Here is a 21494-nt window from a genome sequence, read left to right as displayed (position 1 = left end):
AAAAAAAAAAAAGAGCACCCAGAAGGTGGGAAGCAGTGAATAAATGTTAAAAACAAATACACAGCCTATTTGCTTTCATTTCTTGCTGGTATCTGCATGCCAGTTTCTAAAAACCTAACCAGTTTTCATCAGCTATGATCAGGGAAGTAGGTCCCAAGCCTCATTAATTATTATCTAAATACTCGGAGTGAAGGACTAAGGGATAATTCCGAGTAGATGACAAGTGCTGTGTCTCACCTGCCTCTAGTCCCTCTGCCTCAAAGTCCTTTTAGTACTTCTTCCTAACCCTTGTTCATCCTTCAAGATACAAGAACCTCCAGTGGTCTTCCAGTGACTGTCACATCCCAATTTGCATTTCATGTCCCTTTAATATGTTTCACAGCACTTATACAATGTTTTAAAATTTATTTACCCATCCATTCTCAGTGATTCAAAGATGGAAAAGACATGTCTTCCTATCTTTAATCCTCAAAAACTAGTATAACTCTGGCATATAAGACACCTCATAAATGCCTATGGAATGAACATTTGCTAACCAAATAAATAAACTTTAGTGTTCATTAGAAACTAGTGTGTTGCTATTTTCTGGACAGTTAAAATAACTGGAATGTTAGCGACTATCACAGTAACCAAAGTATGCTTTTTATAGCTTATTTCATGCCATCTACATCTATCAGTAACCAATGAAACAGAAACTGCCAGTGGTCTTCCCCAGCCTCCAAACCGGCAACAGAATAAGAATATACGTTAACCACGATACTACTTTGAGGAATTCTTGACATATATCATAATTCAGATCATTCATCACCCTGGTAACAGTTTTTATATTATGTAAAGTGTCAGAAATTAACACAGAACACCCCATTCCTAATACTAAGGTTCTGATATTTAACAATCATTTGTTCATCTGTGTAAAAATCATTTGAGCACCTACTATATGCCAGGCACTATGATAAAAATACAAACTTTTCAAACAGTTTTAAATCAGCCTATTCAAGAGAGTTTAGAAATTAAACACGACGAACTAAGTTTTGCATCTTCAAATACCCTTTGTAAAGCTTATCTGAATTCTACCTAAGAGTCCTATTTTGTGTTGCTGTAAGTTACCCTGAGGAAAGGGGATGTTAGGAATTGTTTTACCTGTCCTCATGACTTCCAGTACGAACATCCTTCATGGCAGCAAATCCGCAAGGCACTCTAGCATATTTATTTAAATTTTCAATAAGTGTTTTCCCTACTTCAAGGTAGTAAGGATCTCCTGTAGCCTATTAAAAAGGAGAATATATGTATACATATATATAGCTTATATATTACCATACACCCACTCATTTGTCAGATATTTATTGAGTACCTACTAGGTGCTTAGGCATTGTATCAGGCACTGGAACACAGGTTACATAGAACTTAGCTCTGAAAATAAGCCATGGATCTGCTTTATGGAATTTCTTAAACACACAACTGGAAAGCTGTCCAACTATATATCTCAACCCTTAGATAAAATTTTTAATACCCAGAAAGGTGGCCTGATTAAAGAAAGGTAAGAGACATGCTTTAGAAAGCAGCTCTCAAATATAAAACTCTATATAGAAATGTTTATACAAGTATTTTGAAAAGACAAAAAACTTAGATGTCAATTCTTACATCTTTCAGTAACTATGGACTAGATGAATGTAAACTGTAACATATCCAATCATTATAACATTAAACAAGCAGTCTGAAAACCCAATTACTATTATAAGATAGTGAGATATCCAACACAAAATGGGTGTTAAACAGCAAAAAAAAAAAAAAAAGAGGTAAAATAGCTTACTTTATACAAGAAGTAGGTACTTTCTGCAAATTCTGGTCTTAAAGGATGTTGAGCCCAATGTACCCTGAAATCTGTCGTAAATGCCTGGACAAAACAACATATAAATAGGTACCGTAATGTGAGTTAAAAAATAAACAAGTGACTCCAGAGTATATAATATAATAGCACATGAATTAGACCACAAACAATTTAAAAATAATTAAAATATTGATAACTTTCATCTACAAAATGAAAATTTTCATCGCTTAAAATCCCAATTCATTTTTGGTAAGGTGCTATTTTTACCAATTAAATGTAATTATTTTTGTAAATGATCATTCTGGCTATTAGGAAGCTTAGAGAAAACTATGAAACTCAGTAATGCCACTACATGGGCCTTTGTCTTTTCTTTTTCCTTATCTCCATTTTCCCCTCTTAAGTCCCTAGTTCTTATGTTTCTATTTTGGCATTTTAGCATATATTTTCTTTTATAACCTCAATCCTCTGCAGAGTGAGACAGGGCATTAGTTAAAAAACTACACTAGTCTCACTTGAAATTATTTACTAACAGAGCCAACTGGTTAAAAAAAAAGATTAAGGGGCGCTTGGATGGCTCCATCAGTTGAGCATCCAACTTCGGCTCGGATCATGATCTCACATTCGTGGGTTCAAGCCCCGCATCAGGCTCTGTGCCGACAGCGCAGAGCCTGGAGCCTTTGGATTCTGTGTCTCCCTGTCTCTCTCTGCCCCTCCCCTGCTTACACTCTGTTTCTGTCTCTCAAAAAAGAAAATAAAGTGTTAAAAAAAAGATCAAAATAAAACTAAAACTTTGTTTTTTTAGTTTTAAAAGTTTATTTATTTTTAAAAGGGGGGAGGCAGAGAAAGAGGGGTAAGAGAATCCCAAGAAGGCTCCATGCTCAGCACAGAGCCCAATGTGGGGCTCTATCTGAAAACCGTGAGATCATGACTTGAGCTGAAATCAAGAGTGGGATGCTTAACCAACTGAGCCACCCCAGCCCCCAAGACCAAAACCTTTGTGGGAACCAAATGAAACTTCATCTGCGGTAAGACGTATTTAGTTGAAACGTCAGTTTATTCAGAGTGAATGCAAATTTTCTACAATGTACAGTCCTACTTACTTGAAGGCTAATATAACTATACTTTCTAAAACAAACACTTTAGGAATGCTCAGATATCCCACAGTGTAGGGAATAAGCAGCGACAGAACAAGGTCACACATGAGTTTGAAAATTTTTAATGGTACATTTCTGGAAAGCCAAAATGTGTGCTATTAAAATCTTGCCATATCAAGCTAGAAATAATATTTATTACTAATATATAAAAACCAGGCAGTCTATGTGATCAGCAAGAGTATGTTCAATGTCTATCATTTTCATAAAATAAGCTTCAGAAAATAAAGAGTAAAAAAAAGTCTCTCTAGCTGATGGATATATGTGAAAGTTAGAACTAGACAATGCATATCTAATGGCGTGGATTAGAAAGGCTGAAAAATACTAATTTGGGTTTTTGGGTTTTTTTACACAAAAGTCCAGCATTACCTTAAACTTGAATTCTTTTGGTATATGAGAAAAAGGAAAACCATATGTAATAGTTTATAAACCAAATATAAATGGATATACTATTTAACCGGGAAAAAACAGAAAAAGAGAATAAACCAACCCTGAAGATGACACTTGGTACATTATTAAATTAGCAAGTTACAGTATATATAAATTAGAATTCCAAAGATTATTTGCTTACCTCTGGTAGGAAATTGTGTTTTTTAATCACCTGATACAACATTTCATGAGTTTCAATGGCAGGCCTAATATCCCCCTTTAAGACCTAGAAGTCAACAATAACAACAAAATTACCTAATAAAATAGGAATTGATTTTGTCTAGAGTCATTATATACATAGAAAGCTGCACATTAATACATTTTAAAATGTGACTCCATTTTGGTAATTCCATTTTAGAGGTCACAAATGTACTTCATCATTCTACATTAATATTAAGAAAGTACAGTGTTTTGTTTTGGGGTTTTTTTACCTGCAAACCTGGAAAAAAGGCGAGCAAAGCATCCATCCAAGTCCGAGCATTGAGCATTGGCTTGTGGATATGCACATCAAGTAGAAGAGGTGGCTGGCTAATGTACCTCATTATGGCATCGTAATGCTAGAAGATCACAACATGTGTTCATGAAAGCAGATGAAAAAAGATGTACTACTCTAAAAACAGCATTTCGTTAAATCACGCTGTGAAGAAAGTAAAGCTGAATTTATATATAAATAAATTTACTAAGTAATTATGTAAATATTTAAGTTATTCTGTATGGGAATCTTTCTAAAATATATATACTCCCCTGTGTTAATTCTGATACAGAATATTAAAGACTATAGTTAATATAAGATCTTTGGAGGGGAACAGATCTGAACATCCCATCCCTGATGGGATGTCTTTTATGTTCTTAAAAACTCTTTTTTCCCCTTCTTTTATCTTCTTCCCTTAGATATTTCTCAGCTTTGACAACAACAGGTTGAGCTGTTAGTCAATGAATGGTAATGAGCCAACAAAAATAATCTGTTCTGTTCACCTCAAGAAAATCTTGTAGTAATCTAATAAACAATATATGATAGTGTTTTTTAAAGTATTCAATCGATAACTTATTATTGGGTCTCTTACTGGTTTTTCCTAACTTGTATATTATTTAATAACCATTACTGAGTATCTGCTAGATGCTGAGACACGGCTGTAACACTTCATATGCCCTAGCTCATTTAATCCTTCCAGTATCTCCATGAATGGTACTACTATTTCCATTTTATGGATAAGGAACAGAGACAAACAGTGTAAAGTTACTTGCCCAAAGTCACAAAACCAGTGGTACAACCAGGATTTAAACTCAGAGCAATTCCCATACTTCAGTCACTACACTGTACTGTCTCACAGTAATGTGGGTGAATTGATGGGTGCACAAACAAATTATAAATAATTTCAAAAAAAACCACAGTGATACAGCTGATGAGTTTGCTGTACTGATTTCATTTTGCTTCAATTACAAAGGCAATCCAATCAGGTTCAGTAATCCTTACCCTTCTCTCTTAAAACTATGCCTGTAATTCTGACCCAGACTTAAGACTTACAGACCTGCTTTTGAAATGAACACTCACTAGTTTCTCCTAGGTATCCAAAGCCCTGTATGCTTGATGTGATCAAGGAGTAGGTCAAACTTCCAAGTTTTCACAAAGAATTGGAATCCACAGGAAAAAAATAACTAGTAATTTATTCCAACAAATTCTCTTCATGCGTAGAAGATTAGGTAAAACTCAAATCTACCCATTTTATTACTTACTGGCAGATCTTAAAAACTTTGATAAGAGATGAAAATGAAAACTTTTGTAATGAAAATGAAATTGAAATTAGTTTACAATGAAAAACTTTGTAAACTAATTTTTGGAATTTATATAGTTTTGTCCTATCCCTGCCCAACATCATCAGGGAATACTGACAAACACACACACACACACACACACACACACACACACACGTTTAAAAACAAATTATTTCTCAGATTGCCACTCAGATAATTGAACTTCTATCAAAATCTGGCAAATAAAATTGGCTCTAAAATTAATATAAAATTGGATCAACTTACTGTATTAAATCTTTCCAGAAAACTGTCATCTCCAAGTAAGACATAGGCTTTCAACAGATATTCATAATATGAATCAATCCCTGCTCCAACTCCACTATCTATGGAAAAAATACACATAAACACAATTCTTTATTTAAACAGTCTTAAAAACTCTTTACAGAGTACAAGTAAGGATATTAGTACACTAAGAATGAAACACTGGTCTAAACATGAAATTGTGTTTACAGTAAAAATTCAACATTTACAGAAATATTAACCCTACTATTTGAATAACCGACAATTCCTTGCTGATGTCTGTATGTTTACAAAAAAAAAAACACTCTTACTTTGCAAAACTGGTTACATAAACCTTATTTAAAAGCAGGAGGGGTGCCTGGGTGGCTCAGTGGGTTAAGTGTCCGGCTTCGGCTCAGGTCATGATCTCACACTTCATGAGTTCAAGCCCCATGTCAAGCTCTGTGTGACAGCTCAGAGCCTGGAGCCTGCTTCAGATTTTCTGTCTCTCTCTCTGCCCCATCCCTGCTCACACTCTGACTCTCTCTGTCTCTCAAAAATGAATAGAAATGTTAAAAAAACTAAAAAAAAAAAAAAAAAAAAAAAAGCAGGAGATACTAGTTTTAAGAAGTTTTTCAAAGCTCATTTTCTTAGTGAGGAACTCCAAAGAGGAAATACTAGAGAGGACCATTGTGCAATTTTTTTAAAAAAAATTACACCCTTAATCAGTAAGACATCAATCTGTAGAGTTAGAGTAGATATGAAATCAAGACTGCAGCTGTTTAGAGGTATCAATTCTTTTTTTTCCCCGCTTTTTAAGATTTTAAAGTAATCTCTACACCCAACATGGGGCTGGAACCTACAACCCCGAGATCAAGAGTTGCATGCTCTACTAAGCCAGACAGGCACCCCACTAGAGGTGACAATTCTAATTGCTGCACCTAGTGTGACTAGTGGCCTCTTCCTCCAAGATCATCATTAAAATGGACCAAAGAAAGAAAATAAAAACCTGTAAGAAACCTCGCGGCAGAAAAAGGGAAGGTGGGGGAGAGGGTGGCCTTGGCCAGGAACAGAAGGCGGCCAGAAATGGCTAAGAAAGTCAGTCAGGTGGGAAACTGCTAGAGCTTTGCAGATGCTTCTGTCCCACCACTGTCATAAGACACAATGTCTCCTCCTATCCTTGCTACAACTCAGTCTATGCTCCAGGTATCCTCAGGGTAAAATCTGGGCATCATAGAAGCCCTGCATAAGGAACTGAACAAAAGAGTGGCGGACTAATTTTAGACATTCTTTCCCCTACTTTTCCCCACAAATGAGGCTAGTGAATTACAATCTAAATTATAATTACAATCTTACAAATCCCTATACCCAGGGAACACTCAATGTCAACTGAATCAGAATCTCTAGGAATCTAAGCATCAGTGTTTTTAAAAAAAATTTCTTAGAATTCATCCCTAAGATCACTGAGGATGACAGGGATTGGAATCTGATCTTTCCACAGAGTAGGTGACAAAGAACATGAACTTGTAGGCCAAAAACATTTAAGCAGCATGACTTTCTAAAAATAAAAAGAATGTACTAGAATAAGAACTTATCAGAATAGAACAGGCACACCCATTTTAAATTATTTAATTTTAAAATTAGCCAAATAGGGGCACCTGGGTGGCACATTCAGTTATGCGTCCAACTCTTGATCTTGGCTTGGGTTGTGATCTCACAGTTTGTGAGTTCAAGGCCCACATGGGGCTCTGCACTGATAGTGTGGAGCCTGTTTGGGATTCTGCCTCTCCTTCTCTCTGCCCCTTTCCTGCTTGTGCTCTCTTTCTCTCAAAATAAATAAACAAACTTTAAAATTTTTTTAAAAATTTAGCCTAACAAACATACTGAAGAGATAGGAAAGATATTAGCAGTAAAATAGGAAAAAGAATTTTAAGTAAGTTCTCCACCCAACTTGGAGCTTGAACTCACAACCCTAAGATCAAGAGTCACATGCTGTATTGACTAAAATCAGCCAGGTGCCCCAACAAGAAAAAATTCTTTAATCGGGCAGAAACATATGGAATAAAAATACACAGTTAAAGTAACATAACAGATGGGATATACAGCAGAAAGGATGCAGCTGAGGAACAGATGAGCCAACTGGAAGACCAGAAGCAATCTTCCAGAAGAAAGAAAAGGCAGGGGGGGAAAAAAAAATACACACACACACACACACACACACACACACACACACACACACACAGGCTAAGACATACAGAGGATAGAAATAGAAGTGATTAAGATAATAGGAATTGCAAAAAGACAAATAAAAATGAAAAGAACATCTAAAAAATAAGATGAAAAAAATAAAAAATAAGACCAGTTTTCAGCAATTAAAAACATAAAAGATTTTAGGGGCGCCTGAGTGGCTCAGTTGGCTAAGTGTATGACTCTTGATTTTGGCTTAGATCATGATTTCACAGTTGTGGGATTGAGCCCCATGTCAAACTCCGTGCTGACAGTGGGGAGCCTGCTTGGGATTCTCTCTCTGCCCCCCTCCCAAATAAATAAACTTAAAAAAAAAACCAAAGATTTTAAGTAGAAAGGACCGATAGAATACCAAAAGGAGAGCTAAAGAATATTTTACATCTAAAACTATAGTGAAATTTTTAGAAAATTTTCTTTACATTCAATATTCTTTTTATTGCTTTTTAATTTTTAATGTTTATTTATTTTTGAGAGAGAAAGAGAGAGAGAGAACACAAGTGGGGAAGGGGCAGAGAGAGAGGGAGACACAGAATCTAAAGCAGGTTCCAGGCTCTGAGCTGTCAGCACAGAGCCCGACACAGGGATCTAACCCACGAACTGTGAGATCATGACCTGAGCCAAAGTCGGACGCTTAACAGACTGAGCCACCCAGGCAACCCTCTTTGCATTCAATATTCTTAATCTTCGAGAAAGAAAGAGTAGATCATACACACAAGGGCATAAAAATCAGAATAATATCAGATTTTTTAGCAGGATGTAAGAAGACAATAGAGTTGTATTTTTAAAGACTTGAAGGAAAAGAACTTAAACAGAAAATTATATACAGCCAAACCTTCACTCAAATACGAAAGCATAATAAAATGACTGTCAGCCATTAAAGGCCTCAGTAGCTATTAAAGCTACTGAAAGCAGGAATAATTACTTAAATAAGAAGAGAGGCAAATCTAACAGATGTTGAGAGCAATATACAAAGTACAAGTGAGCAAATATCTTGACGGTCTGTTACCTTTAAAGGAAAAGGAGGGTAGCACTAAGACCAAAAGAAAAAAGAACACATTCAGAGTGAATAAGAACCAACTATATAATATCAATATAATGGGAAATGAGGGGTGGGGCGAGTGGAGACAGAGACAGGAGAACATGCTAAAGTCCATGTCTTACTAGAAGGTAAATATAAGTTTCATTTAATAACAAAAAGATAAAGAGAAAACACACTGATTAAAGTGGAACACACTGAAATTACAATTAAGATAGTATAAGCCCAAATATATTAAAAAAAGAAGTAAATGTGAATGGACTGAAATCACCAATTAAAAGATAAGACAAATTGGCTTTTACAAACTTACACATTTTATAAGAGTTATAGCATGAGCACCTGCAAAGACTCAAAGTAAAAGGATAGAAAAAACACTCATCAGGCAATTAAACAATATAAAGCTGATGGAGCTGTACTGCTATCAGATTAAACAGACTAAAAGACAAAATACATTATTAGAGATGATCACTGCATAATGATGGAAGGTTCAACCAAGAAGAGAGCAATTTTAAATGTATGCACCCAATAAAATAGACCAGTGCACCAATAGAACTATAGGCAGATATTAGTCCATTATCTTTGTCAGAAACGTTATCCACCTTTCTTAATTCTTGAGAGTTCAAGCAAACAAAATCAGCAAAGATCTGAACAAATTAAGCAAATTGATATATATAGATATCTACATACAACAATTAGAAAATACACACTTTTTAAAGCAAAATGTTCACAAAAACTGGCTATGTTCCAGGCCAAAAAGAAAATGTCAATAAATTTCAAAGGATAGTTATCACATAGATCGTAAGTATCACATAGGTATCAACACTATTTTTTTTATAAAGTGAGGTTTTTTAACTTTATTTATTTTGAGAGAGAGAGAAACCCAAGCAAGCTCCACACTCTCAGAGCAGCACCCAACTCTGGGCTCAATCCCACAAACCGCGAGATCATGACCTGAGCCAAAATCAAGAGTTGGATGCTTAACCAACTGAGCCACCCAGGTGCCCCTCAATAATATTTTTTAAAAGCACAACTGAGTAGAAAATGGACAAAATACAAAAACATCAATATCAAAAAAAAAAAAAAAAAAAAGGGAAACCTATATGACCACTAAATACGAAGAGGTGTTAAACATCATCAATGGTCAAAGAAATACAAATGAAACCACAATGGGAAATCATTTTATACCCATTTTATTGCAAAATCGTTTTTGAGTCTGACAATACTCAATGGAGAGGATGTTAATTCAAGGGATCTCTTATATGTTGCTGATGGAAGTATAAAGTGGTGAAATGACTTTGGAAAACGATGTTGAAAACAATTTTGACATTATCTCCTAAAGCTGAACATTAATTTATCCTATGATCTAAAACTTCCACTCCTACATATATAGCCAAGAAAAACTCTTAAACATGTACAACAGGAGAAACATAAAAAATATTCACAGCACTATTATTCACAACAGTAAAATCCTGGAAACTATCTAAATACTTAGATTGTGGTTCATTCATCCAATAAAATATTAGACAGCAGTCAAAATAAAATGAAATATGCCTTCATGTAATAATATGCATGAATCTTAGCAAAATCATATTAAGTGAAAGAGTCTCAAAAGTATACAGGACATAGGATTTTATAAAGTTTAAAACAAAGAAATGTACTTTTTTAAGAATACATACAGATGTAATATAACTTTATTAAAAGCAAATCATCAGTCATAAGAATGATGACTATTTCAGTTAGAGAAGGCAGAGATGTAGGATTGCACAGGTAGAGAGAGTCAAGGACCATACGCAGAAGTGCATGTTGTCAAGTAATGGATGGCCCATTTGTAGGTCCTTCCTTACTACATTCTTAAAAATGACTAAGCAAAATGGGCCATGCATGGACCAATGATGAGTGTGTCATAAACCAAAAATTATAATTGAAAATTAATTCTGATGAATTTGCACTTCAGTTCCAAGCAGATTATACTGTTTTCTTTTTTTTTGTTTTGTTTTTAAATAGGCTCCATGCCCAATGTGGGGCTCCAAGCAAGTTTAAAAAAAGAAACTGCAGAATTCTGAAGCCAGAATTCAGATTAGTTTCAGGAACCCTACAGACAAAATTTGGAAAAATCTTCTATAATACTAAATAGATAATAAGTAAAATAATCTCCTTAGGAATATTCTAGTATATTTCCATTCATCTATGTTTTATAGGAGTGTCTTATAAAGATTCATTCATATTCTTTATATAACACTATATTTGGTTTGTTCAAATAACACGTCTCACGAGTCCAATTCATTTTAATAAGGGCTGGTGATAACATTAAATACAGATTTCCACTTAATGTGAGATGGCTGAGGTATTCTGATCCTCTAGTTCTCAAAGGAATAGTTCTAGTGTTTCATCTATACCCTATATCTATAATGCTATACCCAATAAAATATGAAACAAATCAGTAAGCCCATCTAGAGTAAGTGTGCTATTATTTGGCACCAAAGAAGAAAATCAAGTTAAATTAGCTAAAATTCTAGAAAATCTGGTGAAAAACTATGCTTTATACTGTCCCAAAGATTATTTTAACAAATGAAAATCCTTTATTTCCCAACCATTCTGAGGATATGAAGGCTTAAGAAGCCCGACTTACATACCTTTTCTTACCCAATCTCCAGTATGAATATTTATAGTCACGCCTACTAAATTACTACTTCGCTGTCTTTTTTCCCAGAGAAAATCAAGAGCTTTTCTTGCGTATTCCTATAATTAAAAAAAAGAAAAGCATACCTGAAGAACTATATGTCTCTGGAAAACAGGAGACAAAGAAAAAAAAATCAAAGGCTCACAGCATATTTTAAGAATTAAGTAAAATTCCTAAGATAAGATTTATTATATTAAACTTCCTTACAAGTAAAATCTTGGCTTTTTTTCTTTCAGCCAATCAAGTCTAGTTAAAAAGAACAGGTCTAAAAATGCTATTTAGTGGCAGTGATCTCACTTTGAGACCATCACGTTCATCTACTCTGATAGTGTAAGTTCACATTCACACATGTATTATTAAATTATATTAATTGCTGCCATAATTAAATGTACTTGCTAAAATAATGCCTATCATTTAAATACAAAGTGAAGATCTCCTTAGATAGTCTTATTTAGAGAATTAGAAGAGAATTTCAAAGTTGGTATGTCATCTTTGAAACACAAACAGGCATTTCAAGAGCCCACTTCTTAAATAGCATAAAACTTTGTTACTGAAGACTAAATAAATTAACTAGTATTCATTTGGCAATACCAAATTTATAACCTTACGATACCATTTTTTTCCATTTATTTTCACCCATTGGACACTAAATTAAAATAATTTCTGATCAAATTCTTGGCTTTGGATGAAAAAATGTTATAAAAGATAAAAGCAAAGGACATTACAAGAGAGTTAAAATTAATTTCAGAGCATGACTCTAGCTTTGGAGAAGTACTTCTACAAAAGAAAAAAAATCGTTAAACCAATTTGCCACTTTGTAGATCTAAGAGGAGTGTAAAATAGTCTTAACTCTTGATTCAACTTATTTATGCTGATTTTTTAGAACAAAGCAGATTATGGCTTTAATTAAACACTAGAACTTCAGGGCCAGAAGTTTCATAAAGATTATATTTCCCTATTCCTATCTTACAGCTAAGAAAACAGGCCCAGTGAAATCAAAGATTTATCCAAAGTTTAAACCTGAATTACAGGACAACTAATATGAGAATTCTAATCTCTTTATTAGATCAACACCAACAAACTTTTTCTGATAAGGGCCAGACAGTAAATATTTTAGGCATTACGGGTTATACAGTCAGTGTCACAATTACTCACCTCTGTCACTGTAGCACAAATGGAGTCATAGATAAAAATAAATAAATAAACATGGCTGTGTTTCAATAAAACTTTATTCACAAAAACAGGCAGTGGCTGGATTTGGCCCTGACTGTTGTTTGCCAACCCTATATTAGATCAATGCTCTGTCAACTGCATCAGGTTGCTTCTCTTACAATAAATTAACGTATAATCATAAGTTAAAAAGATCATAATTTTCAAGAGACTTACTCATAAATACAAAATAGACTAGTGGAAAGAGTATGGACTTTGTATTTAGAAAGACATGGATTCTAATTCCAATTCCACTCATTCACCTATTTGCTGTGCATCTTATCCTCTTTAAGTCTCACTTGCCCATCCTATAAATGCATCAATATCTCAGAGTTTGTAATTCGAATTAAATTAAGACAGTATGCAAAAATGACTATACTTTTCAATGAAAGGAAAATATGTCAGCAAAATACAAAATAAACACTAAACCAAACATACACATACACACAAAGACCACTTGACTTATTTTAATTACACTCAGATCCAATGTCTTTAAGTATTCCCTATTTCGGCTTGTTCTGTGTGCCATCTCCTGAATTTTTAAAAATTTTCCTAAATCATATGTTTGAAAAAGAGGGTATTTTGTGATACTATTGCACTATAATGACATGCTTAAACATACAGATAAAATTAAAAGTGTGAGACACAGCTAGTCCACAACATATTACTTAGGGAATATTAAGTCTTTTAGATAAGAAATAACATTAACCTTGGAGTAAAAAACTTACAGCTATGACTCTGTCAAGACAAGAGTAAAAAGTTCACTGTGTTTCAGTGAAGCTTTCAGAAATGCAATAGACCATCTAGAAGTAGAATAAACAAAAAGACAGTTTTTCATATAAGACATTTGTGATATCAAATTCATAGAATATAGCTAAAAGTCTTCTAAGAATAGAGCTAAAAATTTACAGAAATGCAAAGTTGTATTTAACATACAGCTACCTCACAATGACTTCTGGGGTTTTGACAAAAACCATGTGATGGAATCCAGACCAAAGTTCCCTAAACTAACAGTACTCCTCCAATTGATAATCCTCATACTTGACCAATGAAAAAAAGATATAAAGTTAGTTATGTCCAAAACCCAAGAAATCAAAGACTATGAAAAGCAAACCTCAAATATTGTTGCTCCTGTGAATCGACTTAAAGCAGCAAACTCAAGGATCAAGGTACCTGCACAAGCTGTACAGGTATCTGTCTCAGTTCCTGTCCGAGCTTCTGGTTTTCTGATACCAAACTTTAAATTAATCTAAATAAAATCAGAAGATTATCATTAGCAACTGTCAAGAGATAATGGCTTCTGGATAAGAGATTATTTTTCAGTCAAGATTTTTCATCAAATCATGGAAATAATTAATAAAATACCTAAACACTGAAATTTAATCTGATGATCTTTGTGACTTTCCAATTTAACATCTAGTGAAGTATATACTACCATACATATATTCATGGGGTAAGTTTTCATTTATTTCCTTCCTCAATGAGACCAAAATTAAGTACCCATTTAGGAATTACATAGAGAAAATACCTTCCAAAACAATTTTATTCTCTGGACAGTTTAAACCAGTTAGTACAAGAATAGGATATTAGACTAGCCCTAAGAGAAATTCAGTTTAATTGAGAATTTGTGAAAAACCAGTACTATATTAGCCCTCCACAGTGAAAAAACTGATTAGGTATGGGGTGTATTTAAAAGATTAAAATTTTGTTTAAAGGCTTTAAAAGTTCTGAAACACAGTGTATAGCCTTGCTGATGGGCTATCAAACAACACAAAAAATTTTTTTCCAAAGGAGGTTTTTTTTTTTTTTATAATTCAAAGACAACCACATTATACTATGTGATAAAACTGGGTGAACCAGAACCAAACTGACTAGACTGATCATGGTCTTCCACAGTCCAAATAAATAACAAAAGAGCAAGCATATGCCAAGATTTAGCGTAACAACAACAACAAAACAAATAAAAATCGTGTTTCTAGATCACTTACTATCAGACTCGTAAGGAGAAGTTCAAATAAATTTGTATTTCGACTTAGCTGCAGAAATCAATTGCTGGGTATGCCTATTACCTTAACAGTATCCAATCAACACTCTAGGAATACCTATGCATGAAGACAGGGATAGTACCCACTCACCACCAATAAACAAATAACGAGAGTGAAACATAGGTGAGACACAGAGCAGATTGCTATGTTGGCCATTTACCTCACTTTGCAGAATGCCACTTAAGGCAAAATTTACCTCATGTTTCATGTGCTATTAGCCTAGCAGCATCTCTCTATCTCCACTCAAATTCATAATTATCTCTATCATTTGTAATTCTGAAAGAATAAATGACTTCAGGTAGTTCTGAACCAAGAACCAGAATGGGAACCATCCCTTGTCCTTTCCATGTTACCTATATCTCTACCTACAGAATTAAAATTGAGAATAAACTTTAAAATTAATTTACATTAATTATGCTAAAGTATAATAATTTTTATAAATATTTGCAGTAAGAGTCAACAGTGAAAATTATTTTCTGGTTAGTTCTACTAATTATTACAATCAACTGACCAGTAGTTATCTACTACGTGCTGGGTATTACGTTAAGACATAAAATAACTGAAAAGATCCTTGGTCCTCAGGGAGCTTAAAATCCAGACAGAGCAAATAAGACAGACATATAAATGGAGATGGTAAATAATACTGGAAAGTCACAAGTAAGTGCCAGACAAATGGAACTGACAACAAATGCTAAGATCTAAAAATCAGAAGAAATATCATTGATATATAATAAAATATCACATAATTGGGGGTAGCTAAGGGCTAACAATGGCAAAGTCCAGAGTAGTAGTCATGGCAAAGCAAACACAACAGGGGAAACATTTATATATCACTTTTAGTATCTTTTCTCTTAACAACAAAAAAGGAGATATTTTGAATCACTGAAGTTCTGTACATTAAAAATATTTAAGATGTTTGCATATTGAATTATAATCTTTATTTATTGTTCCAAGGTGATCTCTACAAAATGCTATAAAAGGACTATTTCTTAATACAGCTATTTATAGTATCATATCATTTCAATCTCATATGTTGAAGATGAGTGTTACTAAACAACTTTCAAATGCAAAATCTCCAGGGGGCACTACTATTTCTACAAGAAAGAAGCGCTGAGTGCCTTTTTTGCTAATGGAAATCCTACTGCTGACTTTTGCTCTAGAGGCTAGATAAGCTCCAGTCCTGACTAGATCTCAAAAGATGGGTGTAGAGAGGGCACTGGTAGTAGCATCCATTTAGTCATGAAGAAGTCAGAAGCAAGGAGCTTACTGCCCCTTATCTGAAAGTCTTAAGACAAAAAGGGATAAATGTATAATAAAGGTTTTATACTTAGAAGGAATTTGGAAACTGGTTCCTCCTGATCCTGTGTTCCTGAGAGTCACAAAGTAGTTCTTAAAATGAATTTTTTTTATTAAAAAGTAGAATTTTAAATTACCTACATTAAATTCATCTATATTATATATTTGCTACACCCATTAAACCCCTAAAATATGTACTGAATCATAATGGAATTCTTACTAACCCTATACTTCATGGATAGAATCATCTACCTGATCTTAGAAATGAGGTCTTAAATGAAAAACTGGCAAAGTACTTTTAATTACGTTGGAGGAAATGGCATCACATACCGTGGACTACCTCTAGGGTTTATACGCGGGTGGAATAAATGACCATTAACAATTATAGCATTTCTGTCCAGCAAATTTTGGAGTCAAAACCATTAATGCCATACTATCAATTATGCATGCATATCTAAGAGAGACTGACTGTACAAATTTTCATGAGCAAAAGCAGTATTTAACAAGTGTGAATTAAGGAAGGATGGGAAGATACTTATTTTCTGTCTGCAGTCTACTTCTAAAAAGCAGTACCAAAAACTTTGATACTTCAGAGTATAAGAAAAGAACACATTCTCTTTATTTTACTATAATACTCTTAGCTACTGTTTTATTTTTTACTTTTTTTGAATGTTTATTTATTTTTGAGCGAGAGTGCACGTGTGCGAGTTGGGGAGGGGCAGATAGAGAGAGGAAGACAGATCCAAAGCTGGCTCTGTGCTGAGAGCAGACAGCCCGACGCGGGGCTTAAACCCACGAACCGAACCGTGAGATCACGACTTGAGCCAAAGTCGGTTGCTTAACTGACTGAGCCCCCCAGGCCCCCCAGTAGCTACTATTTTAATTCCTTGACTGTTTCTCCTGTTCTGGCAAAAGTGAAGACATGCTAGATTCCCCATAATTCAGCACCTCCACTTATAACAAAAACTAAAAATGTTTACTAAAAGTAAATCCAATTAAATAAACATCTAGCTTATTCAAAATAACTTTGTTTTTAATTTTAATATGCCAAGAAAATAAAAAATCAACAAATAAGTTTAACCATACTAGAAAGCAAAGAAATTCACATTAAAACAAGACTCCATTTTTTCTCACTAAATTAGCAAAGAATAATTCATATTTTTGGCAACAGGACAATGACACATATACTTTTATAAAACACTGAGTAACTATAAAAGTAGAACCCTTCTGGAGAACAGCTAGGCAGTAAGTACCCAAAGCCTTAAAAAGCATTCCCTACTTCTGTGACTATTTCCTCTTCTGGTAATTTCTCCTATGGAAGAAATAAGTAAAATGATCTGTATAAAGACGTTCACAGACTAGCCATTCAAAATATCAAAAACTAGAAATTTAAATAAGAGATTGAATAACTAGTCTGTTTTACTTAAAAAAAAAAAAAGTGTTGGTCACAGTCCACTAAATTGGTGGGTAAAGGAATATATTGTAACCTCCAGTTTGAAAAGCACTGCTCTAGATCATGGTCAGAGGTTTCTTGATGGTGAAAGTTAGTCTTACTTGATTTGTATTGGGAGAAAAGTTATTCCAGGTAATAGAGATGGTAGGCCTAAAGGCGTGGAAATGTAAAAACAAAAACACATGCTTTAGGTGTTTGGGGGAACACTAATAAGATTCTTTTGTTGAAATGGAACACTCATTACATTGGGTATGAGGTCCTGAGAGAACGTCAGAAAGAAAGCCTACTGCCAAACCATAATGAATTCTGTAAGTTAAAAGATACTCTGTACAATAGGGAGTCAGTAAAACTTCTGAGGGTAGTTTGATAAAAGTTATGTTTTAGTAAGATTAATTTTTAAGCCTCTAAAGAATAAACCAGAGAGAAAAGAGTAAGATTGGAATTTATAATAGTATAGGAACAAAATTATACTGGCTTCAACTAGCATAGCAGCAATAAGGAAAGAAAAAATTAACAGAGCTTGGTAATGGCTGAGGGATCTAACTTGGACAAGAGGGAGAGAGCAATAGTGTTAATAAAGAAATAAATCAGGAGAGAGACAGAGTTCTTTCCATATTCAATGGCTTCTTTCCCTTTGCTTTAAATATAAAATTTTCTGGGGCGCCTGGGTGGCTCAGTCGGTTGAGCGTGTGACTTCGGCTCAGGTCATGATCTCGCAGTTCGAGAGTTCAAGCCCCGTGTCGGGCTCTGTGCTGACAGCTCAGAGCCTAGAACCTGCTTCAGATTCTGTGTCCCCCTCCTTCTGCCCCTTCCCTGCTCACACTCTGTTTCTCTCTGTCTCTCAAAACTGAATAAACGTTAAAAAAAAAAAAATTAAAATAAATAATAAATAAATATAAAATCTTCTTGGGGGAAAAAACACAAAACTCCCTCAAGTGACTCTGCTGCCACCTCTCTTCAACTACCAACACGGACACCTAAAAATGAATGGTCCTATATTTTCACCCACTTTGAACCCATCTTTCCCCTTTATTCTCCCATATTACATCCTTTAAGGCTCTGTTTGCATCTAATTCTGTTGGTTTCTAAAATACCTCCTTTCAAAGCTCTAAGATTTCAGAATACCATAGCTACTGTGTGGTTCTCTTCCTAACAAGTCTCTGAACATGCTCTACTCCCTCCTCATTCCCCTCCGTCCTGTGTTCTCTCTATATCCTCTCCTCTGGAGAATCAATACCCATGCTTGCTGATGCACCTGTGTTTTCTGCCCAAGTAACTCCAAACCCAAATTCTAGTCTGGCATCTGTTTCTCCCTCCTGCAGCATAATCTATCTAATCTGTTACACAGTGGCACATAAAAGGCTTAAACTAATCAAAATTCTTGTACCACTCAAACGCAAATTAATTGAAATGTCAATATAAATGTATCCTATAGTAATGAAGCGTTTTACTCTAGCCTCAAGCAAATGAAGAACAATGGCTCCAATCACAAAAATTCATTTTTTTAAGACAGCAAAGGAAGGATATAAAGACTGCCATATTTTTCAGAATTACTTACTCTTGGATAAGGAAGGCCACTGGTAGTATTGAAAGCTGGTAAAAGTTTGTAACCCAATTGCTTTGCCATTTGGAGAAGTTCATCATTGTACCACTGCATGTACTCGCCTTTTTCTTTCAGCATGATCGCCAAGGAGTGTCCGCCCAACAGACCCCTACGATCACAGAAATGAAACATTATCCATGTCTTACAGATACTTTAAGTTACCACCTAAAAAGATGTGGTATCTAGTTATCAACAGTTCAGCACACATAAGGAAATTACATAGGAGAACTTGGGGTTTTTTTGTTGTTTGTTTTGTTTTGTTGTTTTTTACCTAACTCTGACTACTCATTTGATGGCAAACCACAGCCAGTTCAAAAAAATTTTAGATGTTCTATCTGCTGTAAAGTGTTTGGCATTCTCTAATACCTTAACATTTCTTAAAATAAAGAATATCAGAAAAAAAAAGAATATTCTAGAAATAATTTAACAAATTTAACATTTGATTCTAACAAATTTTAAATTTAACTTAACTATATCATGAAATCTGTAATTCTTACAGTATAACATTAAAAAACCTCCCCACTCTGTATTAAATGTAATAGATTAATAAACTCTGTGAAATATTTCCTAAATTGAGACTCACTTTATCTGACAAAAGGAAACATGTTACAATAGCATAAAAGTAACCATTAAATATAAAAATTTAATAACATTGAAACTTGAATTAATAAGTCCTATAATTCAGTATTTTTAAATGTTCTAAGAACATCTCAAGTTGTGTAGTCGAAAGGTAATATACGTTTAATTTCATTTGGCTTGAAGAGGTATTGGTTAAAGATAGAAAACTATGTAAACTAGCAAAAAATATGAGATATAGCTGATATGCAAATGTTCAACCTCTAGTCCTTTTTTTTAACAACATACAGGGATTACCTTTGAGTCTACAACTATTTCCAAAGCCTGCTGCTGTCTGTGTCTGATACAATGCAAGGCCATCTCACAGCCGCTGTGTTTCATAATATCCCAACTTTTATCTTTTAAACTTAAGAATTTTCTTGCTTTAGTACCATCAAGAAATAAACAGTATGCCCTAGGCTTTTCTGTTATTAAAGTTATAGCTTTAGTGTCTTACATACTTACCCAAGAACTCTGATGTTTGTTTCAAAGACTGATACAACTACATCATTATCTAAATTAACATCTCTTAAAACTTTTCTCACTGCATCTTCAAATTCTTTAGTTTTATTTAATACCTAGGAGAAGAAAGTTATGAAAATAAAGTTCTTTTTCACCAAGTAAAAGAGAAATAGTGTTAGAATGGCTACTAAAAGCAAATTAATACCTTAAGACTCTAAAAAGTGACACAAACAAAATGTTTATCTCAAGCCAATGATAAAAATGTGGTATCTAACCCCCCCAAATTAAATGCCTACATTATAAGGAATCTTTATACACTTCTTTTTTAGACACATGAAAATATCATTAAGACTTTACAAGAGTCATCACAAAACCAGTTTCTTAATATATAACCCATGACCTAGAGCTGCATGAGACGAGCTCTACTCATCTCACTGACTTGGTTTCCAAGTCAAAACAACTCGAAAACTTTTTACCAAACATCAACTATTCACCAAACATCATTTTAAAGGTTGCTTACTCTTACTTTTATTTTTTGAGAGACGGTGTGCATATATACACGCAAGTAGGCAGGAGAGGGGCAGAGGAGAGGGAATCCCAAACAGGCTCCCCGTAGTCATCACAGAGCTCCACGCAGGGCTCGATCTCACAACCCATGAGATTATGACCTGAGCTCAAATCAAGAGTCCAACGCTTAACTGACTAAGCCACCCAGGTGACCCTAGGTTGCTTACTCTTGTAAGAGAACAAACACATCCTTCAGGGAATGACTGATCCTAAACCAAACACTACCTGCCATCTTCATCCATGGATGCCCTGAGCCCTAATTGAGGAGGAGTATAATGTTGTGATCAAGAGCAAGCCCTGAATTGAACTCTGGTTCTTTCACTCCCTACCTGTATAATCTCAGTCAAGTGACTTCTGTCTCTGAGCCTGTTCCCTTACCCATAAAAAGAAGAAATACCTACTCTCATAGGACTGATTTCTTAAGTAATATATATAAAGTACTTTCAGTAGAGTGCCTGACTTAATAAGTGTTTAATATCATTGCTGTTATAATTATTATTACCACGAGCATCTAGAATCCTAAGAATTCTATGGATTCTTGCAATGAGCTCCATAAAGTGGCCAATGCATTTCAGTTGCTTTTTCAGTCTCAATTAAAACTGTGTCAGTGAGCCCTCAGGCTCAACTACTGATGCCAACAGTTAAAACCATAAATAGACAAGACCGCTTAACTCAAGTTCTAACTACAACCCATTGTGCTTATTTCTTATCGAACTTCCTAGAGTCACTGACAAGACATTTTGCAGTGACCAGGACATTCCAACTGCCAGACCAGAAAAGCCCTGATATCAATGGGATGCCTAGAAGACCACAACCTACATGCCCCCTTCCCTGCCCATGAT

At 34.5% G+C, this 21494-nt stretch overlaps 1 protein-coding gene across 5 annotated transcripts in view; it reads right to left on the bottom strand.

Moving 5' to 3' along the window:
• EDEM3 (ER degradation enhancing alpha-mannosidase like protein 3) overlaps window positions 1-21494 on the bottom strand; it is a 68147-nt gene that overhangs the window by 23301 nt on the left and 23352 nt on the right. For 4 of the 5 annotated variants that reach the window (XM_042977044.1, XM_042977045.1, XM_042977048.1 and 1 more), the window contains 9 exons: window positions 20089-20201; window positions 18964-19117; window positions 13726-13860; window positions 11356-11461; window positions 5446-5543; window positions 3840-3965; window positions 3551-3634; window positions 1811-1894; window positions 1141-1265 (listed from right to left, as the gene is read on the bottom strand). In XM_042977044.1, the coding sequence (XP_042832978.1) occupies window positions 1141-1265; window positions 1811-1894; window positions 3551-3634; window positions 3840-3965; window positions 5446-5543; window positions 11356-11461; window positions 13726-13860; window positions 18964-19117; window positions 20089-20201 (1025 nt within the window). The remainder of the gene's footprint in view (window positions 1-1140; window positions 1266-1810; window positions 1895-3550; window positions 3635-3839; window positions 3966-5445; window positions 5544-11355; window positions 11462-13725; window positions 13861-18963; window positions 19118-20088; window positions 20202-21494) is intronic. The other variant, XM_042977046.1, reaches the window with a different exon arrangement.

This window comes from Panthera tigris, chromosome F3 (genome assembly GCF_018350195.1).
Source record: "Panthera tigris isolate Pti1 chromosome F3, P.tigris_Pti1_mat1.1, whole genome shotgun sequence".
Lineage (NCBI taxonomy): Eukaryota > Metazoa > Chordata > Mammalia > Carnivora > Felidae > Panthera > Panthera tigris.
This window is presented reverse-complemented; position numbering and strand designations above follow the sequence as displayed.